The 15296-nt window shown below is 43.8% G+C and overlaps 3 protein-coding genes across 3 annotated transcripts; 1 reads left to right on the top strand and 2 right to left on the bottom strand.

Moving 5' to 3' along the window:
• Positions 1–133: 133 nt before the first annotated feature.
• Positions 134–1138, bottom strand: atp5f1e (ATP synthase F1 subunit epsilon). The gene is made up of 3 exons (XM_067240449.1): positions 1024–1138; positions 553–674; positions 134–329 (listed from the first exon to the last, which is right to left on the bottom strand). The coding sequence occupies exons 1-2, from the start codon at positions 1053–1055 to the stop codon at positions 557–559; spliced, it is 150 nt and encodes a 49-aa protein (XP_067096550.1). The 5' UTR covers positions 1056–1138; the 3' UTR covers positions 134–329; positions 553–556.
• Positions 1139–1669: 531 nt separating this feature from the next.
• LOC136945582 (PRELI domain containing protein 3B-like) lies at positions 1670–5844 on the top strand. The gene is made up of 6 exons (XM_067239486.1): positions 1670–1753; positions 2813–2981; positions 3557–3646; positions 3736–3806; positions 3978–4080; positions 4225–5844. Exons 1-6 carry the CDS (start codon positions 1722–1724, stop codon positions 4339–4341), a joined length of 582 nt encoding a protein of 193 aa, XP_067095587.1. The 5' UTR covers positions 1670–1721; the 3' UTR covers positions 4342–5844.
• A 4-nt stretch (positions 5845–5848) lies between these two features.
• Positions 5849–10612, bottom strand: LOC136945580 (bactericidal permeability-increasing protein-like). The gene is made up of 16 exons (XM_067239483.1): positions 10551–10612; positions 10329–10449; positions 9910–10009; positions 9578–9706; positions 9084–9236; positions 8829–8892; positions 8536–8596; positions 8300–8391; positions 7450–7626; positions 7296–7355; positions 6833–7000; positions 6622–6689; positions 6497–6539; positions 6356–6419; positions 6163–6239; positions 5849–6055 (listed from the first exon to the last, which is right to left on the bottom strand). Exons 2-16 carry the CDS (start codon positions 10429–10431, stop codon positions 6020–6022), a joined length of 1395 nt encoding a protein of 464 aa, XP_067095584.1. The 5' UTR covers positions 10432–10449; positions 10551–10612; the 3' UTR covers positions 5849–6019.
• Positions 10613–15296: the final 4684 nt, after the last annotated feature.

Below are 15296 nucleotides of genomic sequence, written 5' to 3'. Positions count from 1 at the left end.
CTTATTCCTCATTTGATGTAAAAAATAAAGTATTTGGTGTGAATATAGTACTAGTATGTGTGAAATTATCCAAACCATGAATAATAAATACATTGCTACAGTAAATTGACAAACAGTAATGTCCCATTTCAAATAGTTTTAATAAAGTAATTTATTTATTTCGTTACTAATTAAAGAAGAACAACATGGTAGCTCCCACATCTCTCCACCAACCAACAGACAAATGTCATCCTTCCATCTCTGTCCAATCACAGACGCACAGATTTGTAGGGCTGGTCTTCACACCCCAGAAGAATTCCCATTAGATGTCTTTAAGATGACCTTAGATCCTGAAAAGCACAATCAATGATCATTAGGATAGAGTTTGATGTAAAAGAAAGTTAATTCCTTGCCAGTTAGGTTACTGAAGTCCTTGGCCAGATGGGCTGCTTGGATGTTTTTTTTTTTTTAAATGTATGATCTATAATGACGTGTGGCCCTCCTGCCAACAGAACCATAACTGCAATGCCAATGCTTGACTGTTTGGTTTGGACGATGAGCGCAAATACTTACATGCTTATTTTGGTTTGGATACTTTGACGTTGGCTTCAGCGAGCTTCAGTGCTTCAGCTTTAAACTGTGGCTTGAGCGCCGAGCGCACGACACTCGCGCAGATCGCAGAGAAGCGAATGTAGCTGTAGAGGGCAGAGTAACGTGCAGACGTTAATCGGTGTATTTTGTTATATTCGCACACACACACACGAATCCGAGCCCTAACTGCATTCTGAGACATACACACAACGCCATATCGAGAGTTATTACACTGGCGAAAGTGAACTGTAACGTAAAATACGCCTCTTATAACAGGCGGTGAAGGGAAAAAGCGCTTAGCTAAACTAGCGTGTTGGCTGATTAACTTGTTATCGCTCATAACACAGGTTACAAACAAGTATGCATTTCAGTAGAAAATGTACATAAGTACATTATTTTACTGATGGAATAAAGGCATATTTTGTCATGCAGCTGAAAATGTTAGAATTGTACCTTAGGCCCGCTTGTCTCCAGTATGCAACCATTTTGCCAGTGATCTTCCGCTCAAGGACAGGTCGGATATGTGCGTGATGACGTTGTAAACTTTGTCTACGAAACACGCACGCGTAATTTGTCATCGTGTGATTGACAGCCTGGGCGACCAGTAGGTGCCCCTCAAGAGAGCAATTATATATACTCGTACCATTCAATAAATACAACATAGAGGATTGTACAGTCACTCTTTATATTTCTTGGTTTCTGCAAATGATGTGTGTGATTTGAATTTATTAGTGCATGCCAATTACAAGCCGTTTATCTAATTGGGCCACTGAAAATGACCCAAGCGTGCATTTTTCTATTATTGAATGCTGTTACTTTTCCGGAATCTGCACCTTGTTAGGTCTTGTTAGGTCGTTAGTTTCTACTCCATGTCAAATGTTATGTCAAACAAATCGCACCGTTTACATGCACGCGGAGCACTGTTAAAGACACGATTGGAAAAATCCAGAGATCTCAGAGAGCAGAATACATTAGCCATGTGAAAATGCGCAATTTGATTGGTTTTTCCTTCGAGAAGTGGGTGGAGCAGCGCAAACTTTGACCGTGAGGGGGGGCTGTTGATCCGTTTCCTCTTTCACCTTCCTCACAGAAAAAGCGGTCACGCTGTCATCTGTCACCGTTACCCGAGCTCTGGAAAAAGGGTCTTTAAAATGAAGATCTGGACATCAGAACACATATTCAAGTTAGTGATGATTTCATCTTACAGTCATTCATTCCGTTTTACTTCTAAAACTGTTTTCTAGATGGTTATTTGAAGTTTCTTTTGTGGAGTTTTGTTGGCTTGGTCCCGTTAGGCTAGCTAGCTCTTTGACTTTAGCTATGTAGCCATCATCAGCCGACCACGTAACAACAGCTAACACAGCTAGACTTGTGTAGCTAAATAAGTATTTACATAGTCAACTTAGCCGTCCATGTTTAATATCTGAATCTGTGTTGGAGTGTGGACCGGCTTGAGCTACCTAAAAGTTGCACAAGAGACCTAAGAGGGCTAACTTTAGACGACGGCAACCTTGTTGGTAGGATCAGACGGCTAGTCTAGCGTACTGTAGCTAACGATTAGCAAGCCTCATTTTGCGGCTTTTGCCACAAGCGAGGTTTCCAGTTCTGTCTGGAAGCGATATACCAAATTTCAGAATGTGACGCGTTACACGTGTTTGTTAACTTTGTCTCGTTTGGGAAATGATGTCGATCTCATCTCACCCCACGACCTGGCCTGTCCACATAGTAACATTATGTATCGCTCTCACTTACGTAACAGTCTCTCGGCTGTACATACGATAGAATTACTGTACCGTCATAACTCATTGGCAAAGGCACATCAATTTGGTGAAGTGTGGACGACACAGGCTAATTATAAGTTAAATGAAATAAACAGAACCACATATTAGATACTTAGAAAGTCAACGGTGGACAGTTATGTCACAGTTACAGTATTGGGTTGCATATAACATAATTGTGTTCAGTCAGAATAATGCATATCTGTCTTGCGGTTTCATTAGTATGGTCCACTGTGGCATATCAGATGTGTTTCGGTATATTATTCACAGTTGGTGAAACAACCCTTAACCCTGACATCACCCCAAAACAAACAAAACAAATTGTTTAACCATCTGAAACCAGGTGTTATTATATAGTTTTAATGTAATTTTTGTTATTGAGCATTCATGTGTTTTAGATGTTTGAGCTGATGTTCTGTGGCTCCAGTAGTAGTCAGATAATAACATTGTCCCTTCCTCCTCAGCCACCCTTGGGAGACGGTGACGAAGGCGGCCATGCAGAAGTACCCGAACCCCATGAACCCAGGCGTGGTGGGCGTGGATGTGCTGGACCGTGGTGTGGACACCCAGGGACGGCTCCACAGCAGGAGGCTGCTCAGTACAGAGTGGGGTCTGCCGTCCATGGCCAACACTGTAAGTCTCTCAGTACAGCGTCGCTCTCCCCACCCACCAGGGTGCTTCCGTTCCAGGAAGTCGTTGTTGTTCTAAAGGACTCTCCCTAAATTCACCCTCGATCTGGGCATGACTTCTCCTAGTTTCCAGATGCCTTATATTTTAATTTCACCACTTTCCCAAACTGATGGGTTGTGTAAGGGCATCACCTTTCTGTGGAAAATGTTTCAGGAGTTTACAAACAGGAAGTTACATGATATGTGTTTTCTACGTCGTTTACATCATGTTTTGAAGGTTGTTTGGAGACCTTCAACCAAGGTCGTTTTATCCGCTAGAATTAAACTAACCAGTTTTGTCAGTGACAGTGGTAAGAGTTGGTTAAATATTTCTCAGACCTTGGAACTGGAGCTGGCCAATGTTGGTATGGAAAATGTATTCAGGGAAATCTCCTGAGGAAAGTCTTCAATTGGAGCAGTTCCACAATCTGCTTCAGTGACCTTGACTGTGAGGGGGGGAAAAACAGACAAATAATCAGGGGCACCGTCACCATCTGGAAGATCAACTTCTAACGTCTCCTCTTCCTTCTCTCTCCTCAGCTCATTGGGATGACCAGAACATGCACGTACGTCCATGAGCACTCGGTGGTGGACCCCAAAGAGAAGACCTTCGAGCTCAAGTCTTCTAATGTGAGTTAGCCCTGCAGTTTACCTGTGTTTCTGTGGGCCGTATGTTACTCAGGCCGTATGACCCTGAGTCTCTCCCCTCCCTCCCCCAGATCTCCTTCACTAACATGGTGTCTGTGGACGAGAAGCTGACTTACAGACCTCACCCACAGGACCCGGACAAGTAAGCCAGCAGTTGATCCTCATAGGGTGTCGCTCTGTACACTGAGTGCCATTTAACACCAAATGTCTTCTTTCTGTCATGTACAGTCGTGGGAATAAGACAAGTTGTGGAATTGATTTAGCTGATGCTGCATATATATATATCTGTTTAACTGTTTGTTTGTGTGTTTAGGACGGTGCTGACACAGGAAGCATTGATCACTGTTAAAGGGTTCAGTCTGAGTAGCTACCTGGAAGGCCTCATGGCCAATACAATCTCTGCTAACGCTGGAAAAGTAAGACCTCTGACCTCCTCTCTCCCCCTTTTCTCTGTGTGTGTTCACTCGTGTGTATTCCTGTCACTCTCACAGGTAAAGCTAGTGGATGGCAAATGACATCACATTCCTGCTGACCTTCTCGTGTGTGTGTTTTGTTCTCAGGGGCGTGAGGCGATGGAGTGGGTCATTAGGCGGTTAAACGCTGAGATTGAGGAGCTGGCTGTCACCGCACGTGGCACGTTGCGTGCTCCCATGGCGGCAGCCGTCGCTGAGAAGTGATAGCACGCCATTTTGAATGAAACTGAACATTATCCCCCCAGAGGGGTGACCACCTCAATGCCAGAGCATCCACATCCTGTTTCAACCCACTGCTCTTCCTGTGTGTCACTCCTCCTTCCCTCAGCCTCCTCACATCAGTAGAGACCAGCTGATGATATAACACTGGGTTGAACAGGGTTGCACTTGAGTCTTGTGGGACTCGTAGTCTTTTAATATTTTGAATTCACATAGTGCCTCTTGTATGTCGCCAGGCTTTTCCTCTTCCGTTTTCTCTTATTATAGTGACAGTTTGTAGAGTCAAACTGACAAAAATGCAAGTAAGGCTACTTTACATACATCCTCTTTCAAAGACTACACACTTATTTAGAGTATTGCTACTCTGCTTCATTTTCAGGATTGTGCGAACTGGAATTTCATGTAAGTTTAACTTATTGTTTTCAAATATATTTTATTTACATAACAGTAAGGTGACGATTTACACCAGGGGTTGTTTTCAGAATCCATGGTCATTGCAGTTGGTTCAGTATAGTACATTGTGCCATCCTTGTTGCAATTATATATATTTTGAACCACTACAATGGCTCTCACCATTTATTGAACATGTTTATTTATGACTGAACGAAACTGTCAAGTGTTTCTGCCTCTGGTATTGGTAGTCAGTTATTGTTAGTCAGTATTTATTTGTTTTGGACGCTGTTCTATGTGATGTGTCAACAGAATCTAAAGCTGCCAATCTGTACAGCTACCTACCAGCTGAGTTGTTTCTGTTCCATAACGCCATATAATACACTCCTCCATTCAGGTGCTACAAACTGACCCAGGCTCTGTTTGAGATCTATAATAATACAGCCTTCCTTCCTGAAAGGAAAGATCAGACATGATTGGGTTTGTGACAACTCTTCAAAGGACCATGTTTCTTCTTCACAAATCCAATGATGTTAGAGATTATCTAGGAAAGGGGAAATGGGAGGGTGTATTTATAAAGAATTTAATCTGAGCCAGATATCGGTTCCCCTTCCCTGTTTATAACCTCCATTGCTCAGATCTGCAGCCCCTTCAGCAGCTTGTCGTGAGTTTTGGCCCTCCTTCCATGACTAGGCTCCTGCAGTGTGCTTGGCTGCAGACACAGGTTTTCTGGTTGTAGTGTCGTACAATGCACAATATTTGAAGAAAACATGGCTGTGTAAATAAAACAATGTATCAAGGGTACACATTCCAAGAATGTCGAAGTGAAGTCTCAACAACAAAAAATGACATGAACATGGTGTGGTAGATGTTGTACTTGGTCATGTACAGATTATACTAGCCTGTTTGTAGACATGAAGAATATTGTGTGCTTTGCTCTTAGTTTCACACAGGAGTGGGAGATTGAGGTCCTTAGCCCTGTCAACTCCAGAACTAGTTGGACATCAATGAAAGTCATGTTCTCTAGACCTTGTGGTTATCCTGGATATACAATGTTTTTTCTGTGACTAAAGAAACAAAATAAATGTCTTAAACAACTGTGTGAGGGTGTACTTTTAATCATTTTCACTTCACAACATTTTAGCAATTGTATTTTTGAAAACAGTTAATCAGTAACAATCATCTTGTCATACAATTTTGTGTAGTCATATTTGCAGAAAACAACAGTCAGTTTGATTGTTGACTTTGGCTCGTGGTGCCCCTTGTATACAGATTAGACTGCAACATTAGAGGAAAAATCTACAAAACCCTGAAAGGCATAAGAAGATGGGGTAAGCCATGTTGAAATATTCTGTTTCATAGAAAAGGTCTACTTCCATACATAATGTATGTACAGTTAATAGCATGGTTACTGACCTTATTCACCTTCAGGACTGGGTTGACCAGCTGGATGTGATGTGAACTGGGTAAAACCACCCCCTCTTCCAGTTTGGCTGAAACAAAGGAAATCACATGTAATTGTGCTTCACACTGGGTCAATATGAGTTTCACTTCATTAGAATAGTGTATTGTCTGTTGAATGTCGTATATTTAAAACCCAGGTTCTCACCATTCAGTTTGGGCAATACTCCATTTTTTATCCCGAACCGCAACAAGTTCTCAAGGTCTGTTGTCTAGAAATACATGTATTATATCATGATCAGTGCGCATATGTATATGATGACATAATCTCTCTGTTCAACCATCCTACCTTGAACGGTCCAATTTCACTGGACACCAGTGTGAGGGTAAAACTATCAGAAAGAGAGTTGTGTTACTGAGTGATAATGGTCAGAACACAAGCAGCATCTTCATCAGACAACTTCTGGGTCTTACTTGCTCAGCGCTGCGGAGCCTTGGACCTTGTTCCCTGAGATGGAGACCTGACCACTGAAGACTGAGTCCTGCAGAGAGACAACATCTGATCAAATCTAGCAGCAAAGACACTCACCGAACAGGAATGAATAATCAACACAGAGAGTTACATTGCAACATAGACAACTTGGGAAATATATAGGACATCCCATAGAGTCACAGTGGTACTCACAGCTTGCAGCTTGAATAGCGGGGTGAGGGTTGCGTTGTTCTGAACGGCAAAGGCAGTGACCATACCTGGGAGCCCCAGCTGCACCTCCCCAGGCAGAAAGGAGAACATGGGAACCTTCCTGGCCGACACACTGAGCTCCATCAGCAGGTCAGGGAAGAGCTTTGGCAGCTGGAGGAGGAAGGAGAAGAGGAGGAGAAACAGAAGGAGAAGAAGGAGGTAGAAGAAGAGGTGATGGAGGAGAAGGAGATGAAGGTGGAGAAAGAACAGGTGGTAGAGGAGGAGAAGGAGGAAGAGGAGGAGAAGAAACAGGAGAAAAAGGAGGTGCATTTGATATCTGACATTTGCTCATCTCACCACTGGATGTCTGCAGATACCTGTCTATAATTAAGAAAAGCAACTACCGGTAGTGTGTCTGTTCTAAGAATGGGGTGTGATTAAAGGGTTCAAGAGTAAATGTGTTTACCTGAGGGATGAGTTTACCAAAGGAGCTGGTATTGAGACGCAGAGGAAAGACCGTTGGGATCTGACCAAACACATTAGAGGCAGAACATGAAGACAGTTGTTTTTCAGTAGCAGAAAAACAGACACTGAGTGAGACATACAGCAGAAAAACTCACCATTTTGTCAGTTATGTGGGCCACAAGGACCCCAGTAGAGAAGTAGGAGTAAGAAACTGAGTTGGCAGTGAACTCAGACATGCCCAGTGAGAGCATGTAAGAGTCCTGGCGGGTCAGAGAGAAGTTTTGCACCTGGAAGGGAGGATCTGTGTGGCTCTTGGCATTGTAGAACTCACCCTGTATGACACACAAACCACAACATGTTGGGACTTTCTGAGACCAAGATATCGTTAATAGCAGCAAGCTTAGCAAGGATCCTGACTTGGATAGCATTTCTCCAGTGCCTCAGCTGCTGGGGGAGAAAAGGAGGCAAATGGGGATGGAAGCCCCATTGGTTTCTTAGGTGGTTGACTATTGGGCAGTCCAATTTGTGTGGCTACAGAGCTGTGTGTCTGACCCTGTGGTGAAAAGCTCAGGGGCTCACCAAGGGACGGTACAGTCCCTCTTCCCATTCCCTCTGTACACCTTCAGCTATGGATACAAGTCTAGACTAGTCATCTGCAGAAGTTCTCTGGTGACACTGCTCTTGTGGGGTGTGGGGGGTGGTCAGGAGGGGGGAGTTCATGATGGGCCTGGTGGATGACTTTTCTGGATGGTGCTAGAGGAACTACCTGTAGTTCAACATCCCCAAAACAGAGGAGATGGCTGTGAATTTACAGAGGACGTAGGCCTTCTCAACCCCAGTTCTAGGGGTCCAGTCAACTGAGGTTGGACAGTGGGGACCCCATATCCCTACCTTGAGGTTTAATCTCTGAGGTACTCAGATCAGATGTGCACTGTGTTTGAAGGACCAGTGTTTGGTGGAGGTGTATCCACAACATCCATGTGAGACAGGCGGAAGTTACTCTACCTTGAAGTCTAGCTCCAGGCTGGCAGAATCCACGAGGGGGGAGCTGGAGAGAGGGACGTCCAGAACCAGATCAGAGCCAACCTGAAAGGAGACTGGTGGACCACAAGCAACACAGAAGACATCACTAATGGATTACCATCTGACACAGTGAACATGACTAACAGATTGACAACTGGCACACATTGTGTGTGTCAGTGTTGTCAGTGTTCTCGTTTTAAGACTTCCAAATGCAGTACCTGCAATGGCCACTAGTTGTCTCTCCAGGTCTTCTATTTGCTGCTTGATTGCTGGGCAGATCTGAGTGCAGTCACAAAACGTTTGATATCAGTATTTATCATGAATTGATTCTGACAAAGCAAAGTCAACGTACTATTATACTATTTCCTGTGGTTGATGAGAGAGAGTTGACTGTGTCCATGGAAAATTGTCTACAACAACACTACTGGTCTTGTTCACATTTTAGAATTAAGATGATGATGATGATGATGAGCAGAGAGAATCTATAGGTTACCAGGAAAACAATACTTACTTTCCCCTGTATTTCACCTTTGAAATGATCCTTAAAAATGCTTATAACCATCTTGGATATTGAACTGTAAAAAAAAGTTCACAGAAAGGTTATGATGCCTTTCCCTCTGTCTCTCTCTGTCTCTCTCTCTCCCCCATTCACTTACTCTATTACAGACACAAACACACGCATATATATATATTTATATATATATATATATATATATATATATATATTAATCTCTCCATCTCTATAATACAACAGTCAACTTCCCACCTGGCACCACCATGGAAGTTTATGTTGACATCACCAATTTCAGCAGAGCAGGTCTCGCTGGAGATTGACAGGTGTCCCTCATTGTCACCCAGCCTCACCTCAGAGGTCACACCTACATTAAAAGCTGCCAGGTCAAAGGAACCACCCACATGTCTGCAATAAAATGCACACAAACAAACAGACGAATGGACATGCGCATGAATGCACACACGCACACACAAAAAATTAGCAAAATCCATCCTTTGAGGAAACACATTTTAATCACGTTGTCTGCAGAACTGTGGGTAAACAACTATCTCACTCAGCAAGTTCTCTGTTTCACTTCTGCTTACATAAACCAATAATAAAAACCGGATTCATTCTGTGTACAGTCATTTGAGTAATTCAATAACCATTCAGTCATTAGTATTGTTTGATACATACTACACTCATCACAAAAATATAAGGTAACAATTCTATTGTTAGGTTTTTAGTATTGTTATGTCATAACTCACATGAATCCAAATTTGATTTTCAACTTCCCAATCACTCTGATATTCAGGCCAGAGATCATTGCCTTGAAGCCGATCCCCTCATAAAAGTCCACTGTGGGTTCTGGGAAATCACACTGAGAAACAGACACCCTGTAGGAACAGGAGAGAAGAGAGCATATTGTTTTTATTGAATATTTTATTGTGGCCCTTGTGGCAACATCCATGGCTAAATGTTAACATGATAGCAGCTAAGACTCTTCAATATGAAATCTGATTAGGCAGTGATGGTGTGCCAAGGACTGACAGGCTGGTCTAGGAACCCAGCTTATCTTTCTCTGACATTCATTACCTACCCACTGAGGACATATTTCACTAGGCCAATTCTTCCTTTGATGTCGGCAAATGACATATTCTTTATCCTGTCCTGCACAAACCCTGCTCCCAGGTGTTTCCCTGGAGTAGGACAATGGGAAGAAGAATGTCAGATTGGACTAATAATCAAAGATATGGATCATCATGGATAATTCAATTTCATTCCAGAAGATCTGCTGTAACAATTCCAATAAAGCCATTTCTTTTGGGCATGATAAGTGACGAACACACAAGCTGTGAATCATTTTAGATTTTTTTTTTTTTTTATCTCAGTCATTATGTTGTTTTACCTCATTACATTTTGTGTCCCATAAAGGAGCAGTTTGATCAAACAATCAATATACATCCAAATCAATAAATTGAAAGGAAAGTGTCTCAAAGCATATCACGTTGGTCTCACCATACTGAAGTCCCTTGTCTGTGAGGATGAGCTTGATAGCAGGGTTCTCTCCATGTGTGTGTGTGGAGAGACTCAGCAGCAGAAACACCAGGTAGGGCAACATGCTGCAGACAGGACCCCTCTGGATAGCCCGGTTAGAAACACAATAAATGAATCCTCTCATTTGAACCATGGTAAACACGGCAGAAATAGCATTCAATTAAATGTACAAATGTGATTTACCCAGTTTATAGAAAGCAGCTGTAGATATTTACAGTTTGGTTCAAGGTTTCTCCTTGTGACATCCCCACTTCCTTATTGTGAGATGTTTATAAACTAGCTTCCTCTCAGTGAGAAGTGAAACTCGGCCTCTGTGAGCTGAGATACCGCGTGTGTAACGTTTGAATCACATGCTCTCAATAACAAGATATGCGTGTCTGAATTCGAATGGTGAAACTCAGATCCAAAAAATTAGAACCCCAACTGTTTCAGCCGAAAATTCATTCTGCAACATCTTTCGGCTCAAATGTTTATTACGAATTATTGGGATATGAACTTTACTGTTCGAATTTTATTATATATATTATAGCCTATATATTACAATAGCATGGAAGCCCTGACGACCAAAGCCGGCAGGGCCGAAGCCTTTATGGGTCCTTAAGCAGAATTTATTTGGGGGCCCCTCGGTGACGCTGTATATATAATATATATTTCATTTTTTAATTAAGCTGTAATTTCATGTGCTCTTGTGGGCCCTCTGGTGGCCACGGGGGCCCTAAGAAGCCGCTTAGTTCGTGTATGTCTTGGGCCGACCGAATTCTCACTCCCCCGCAGAATCCCACTCCCCTACGCGTGAACGCGCACTGCCTTCCTAGCGTATTGCTAGTTGTAGTTTGACGAACCGAGGCGATTTTTACAAGCCTAGGTTGGCGATTTTTACAAGCCTAGGTTCCCTCGTCTTAGGCTTTGAGGAAACTGTCATTAGGCTATTTAATTCATGTTTAATCAAAATATAAGTTATGTTGTGCTGCACTTTAGAGCCTATACGATTAGTATGTCGTGTTACTCGTAAAATCCGAATGATTGTCTCAAGAAAATAGACGTACTTTGGAGCTGCACTTGAAAAACGATGTTGATGTCGATGTTGTGCTACACTGTCCTATTATCGGAATGAGGGAATATGTGAATTATGTTGTAGTTGCGACTGCTGTTGTCACTGTTTGGTAAAAGCGAGCATCGTTCTTTGTATTCATTTGTACGAATCAAAATCCTAATGACAGTTTCCTCAAAGCCTAAGACGAGGGAACCTAGACTTGTAAAAATCGCCAACCTAGGCTTGTAAAAATCGCCTCGGAAATCGGTTCGTCAAACTACAACTAGCAATACGCTAGGAAGGCAGTGCGCGTTCACGCGTAGGGGAGTGGGATTCTGCGGGGGAGTGAGAATTCGGTCCAACACCAGCTCTGAGAAAAGGGAACACTCTGGATCACTGGTACACCACAGTCAGTAGAGCCTACCATGCCGTCCCCCGAGCAGCACTGGGTCACTCTAAACACGCCATGGTCCACCTGATTCCTGCATACAGGCATAAGTTAAAGCTCTGTAAACCTGCTGTGAAGACATCGAAGCAGTGGACCAGTGAGGCTATGGAGGATCTGCGGACGTGCTTGGACTGTACTGACTGGGATATATTCACGACTGCTACCAATAGTCTGGATGAGCTCACGGAGGTTGTGACATCATACATCAGCTTCTGTGAGGACTGCTGTATACCAACACGCACCAGGGTGAGCTTCAACGACGACAAACCCTGGTTCACAGCTAAACTCTGAGGCTGAGGTTGGACAAAGAGGCCGCGTTCAGGAGTGGGGACAGAGACAGTTTCAAAGAGTCCTTACAGGTTTAACAAGGAGGTGAGAGAGGCTAAACAACTGTACTCAGAGAGACTAAACACCAGGGGTCTCATGTAAAAACGTGGCGTACGCACAAAACGTAATGTACATAAGCCACTTCCCAGGTTGTGATTTATAAAAAACTAAATTGATGGGAGAATGTGCGGTCCTCCACGCAAACTCTGACCCATGCGTACGCACATTTTGGAGACAGTGGGAATGGGTGACGCAGATGGTGTACTGTAGTCAGAGTGCAGAAAGTGTGGGAAAGTGTGGGAAGAACGATTACTCGTAATATTAATATATTTTGTTTTCCTCACACATGTTTTTTTCACTCCATATCATCATTATCATGAAGATTAAATCCAGCAGTGTTATTTGCGTTTGTACTAAGTGATAGAGTCAGGTGGCTGAGCGGTTAGGGAAGCGGGCTAATAATCTGAAGGTTGCTCGTTCGATTCCCGGCCAAGCCAAATGACGTTGTGTCCTTGGGCAAGGCACTTCACCATACTTGCCTCGGGGGAGAATGTCCCTGTACTTACTGTAAGTCGCTCTGGATAAGAGCGTCTGCTAAATGACTAAAATGTAAAAATGTAAATGATAGGAGGTCAAATGGCTGAGCGGTTAGGGAATTGGGCTACCGATCAGAAGGTTGCTGGTTCAATTCTCGGCTGAGCAAAATGACGTTGTGTCCTTGGGCAAGGCACTTCACCCTACTTGCCTCAGGGGAAATGTCCCTGTACTTACTGTAAGTCGCTCTCCATAAATGACTAAATGTAAATGTAAAAAATATTATTGTTCCATAAACACGTTGTAAGATCCAACTCAAATCTTAAATCAAAATTCTGCGCTGTCACATCACATTGTCCACTACGGGAGTGCAGGAGGAGGAGATGGCCGACTGCAAGGAATACAGGATAACGTCACATAGCCTACATTTAGATAACTGCAGAACACAGTGTATAACTAAATGTATTTATTTAATACTGTGCATATATCATCATATGTCAAAAACTGGAAATACAGCGGTTAAGCTCCTGCGCAATCGCTACACTTTAAGTCCTCCTTATGAGTCCAAACTTTGATACTGTTCACAACAAAACCAGCATGAAGACTAATGTGGCTTGTCTGAGAAGTTGTGCCTTTTCGTTCTTTTCCCACCTGTCGCCATGATTCACCGTAACGTAACGTAAGGTAAGAACAATCGCATGCCAGGCTCATTAATATACTGGATCAGCATTCATGATGTGCTTTGCATTGACTATTTATGGTTAAAAATGGGCGTGTTCAGGGGCGTACGCCGTTTTAGGCTTTTGTACCTACGTACAGTTTTTGTATGCACACGCAGTTTTATAAATGAGACCCCAGTTCTCTGCCAACGAATCTGCTTATGTCTGTAGAGGGCTCAGGCAGATCACCAACTACAAGCCCAGAGCCCCCCCGCCTGGCCAACGACCTGAATAAGTTCTACTGTCGATTTGAAAGACAATTGGACTGTCCTGGAAAGTCTTTCCATTCAGGAAAATGAAGTTAACAGACAGTTCAAAAGGCAGCATCCCCACAAAGCAGCTGGGCCGGACTCTGTCTCTCCTACCACCCTTAAGCACTGCGCTGACCAGCTGTCTCCCGTGTTCACCACCATCTTTAACACCTCCCTGGAGACATGCCACATGCCAGCCTGTCTCAAGTCCTCCACCATCATCCCTTACCAAAAAAGCCAAAGCCAACAGAACATAATGACTACAGACCCGTTGCCCTGACCTCTGTGGTAATTAAGTCTTTTGAGCGCCTGGTGCTGGCACACCTCAAAGTCATTACGGACCCTCTCCTGGACCCTATGCAGTTTGCCTACAGAGCCAACAGGTCTGTGGACGATGCAGTTAACATGGCCCTCCACTTCACCCTACAGCACCTGGATTCCCCAGCATCCTATGCCAGGATCCTGTTTGTGGACTTCAGCTCTGCCTTCAATACCATCATCCCCGCCCTGCTTCAGGACAAGCTCTCCCTGCTGAACGTGCCCGACTCCACCTGCGGGTGGATCACAGACTTCCTGTCTGACAGGAAGCAGTGAGTTAAGCTGGGATAATAAGTCTCTGACTCCCGATCCATCAGCACCGGATCTCCTAAGGGCTGCGTCCTTTCCCCTCTGCTCTTCTCCCTGTACACTCACAACTGCACCGCCAGTCATCAGTCCGTCAAACTCTTGAAATTTGCGGATGACACCACCCTCATTGGGCTCATCTGTGGTGGGGATGAGTCTGACTTTAGGTGGGAAGCTGACAACCTGGTGACCTGGTGTAGCCAGAACAACCAAGAGCTAAATGCTCTTAAGACAGTGGAGATGGTTGTGGACTTCAGAAGGAATACAGCCCCACTCACCCCCATCACCCTGTGCAACTCCCCTGTCAACACTGTGGAGGATTTCCGCTTCCTGGGCACCATCCTCTCCCAGGACCTCAAGTGGGAACTGAACATCAGCTCCCTCACCAAGAAAGCACAACAGAGGATGTACTTCCTACGGCAGCTGAAGAAATTCAACCTGCCAAAGACAATGATGATGCACTTCTACACAGCCATCATTGAGTCCATCCTCACCTCCTCCATCACCATCTGGTACGCTGCTGCCACTGCCAAGGACAAGAGCAGGCTGCAGCGTATCATTCGCATTGCTGAGAAGGTGATTGGCTGCAATCTGACTACCCTCGAGGACCTGCACACCTTGAGGACCCTGAGGCGAGCGAGGAAGACTGTGGCCGACTTCTCCCACCCTGGACACATCCTGTTTCAGCCACTCCCCTCTGGCAGAAGGCTGCAGTCCATCAGGACAAAAACCTCACGCCACAAAAAAACAGTTTTCTGCCCAGCCACTGCTGGCCTCTTCAACAAGGCCAAGTGCTCACATGGACTTAACCACTTCTGTACAATGTCACCTTGCAATATTGAAATTTGCACTATGTAAACTATTTGTATTTGTTGCACTATTTGTATTTTTTATAGTATTTGTATTTGTTGTATTTTTATATTGTACATTATGGCCATTTTATATCTCATATTCTTAATTTGTATTATACATTTTACATACTTTAGCCCCTTA

The sequence above is a fragment of the Osmerus mordax genome, chromosome 7 (assembly GCF_038355195.1).
Source record: "Osmerus mordax isolate fOsmMor3 chromosome 7, fOsmMor3.pri, whole genome shotgun sequence".
NCBI classification, from domain to species: domain Eukaryota; kingdom Metazoa; phylum Chordata; class Actinopteri; order Osmeriformes; family Osmeridae; genus Osmerus; species Osmerus mordax.
This window is presented reverse-complemented; position numbering and strand designations above follow the sequence as displayed.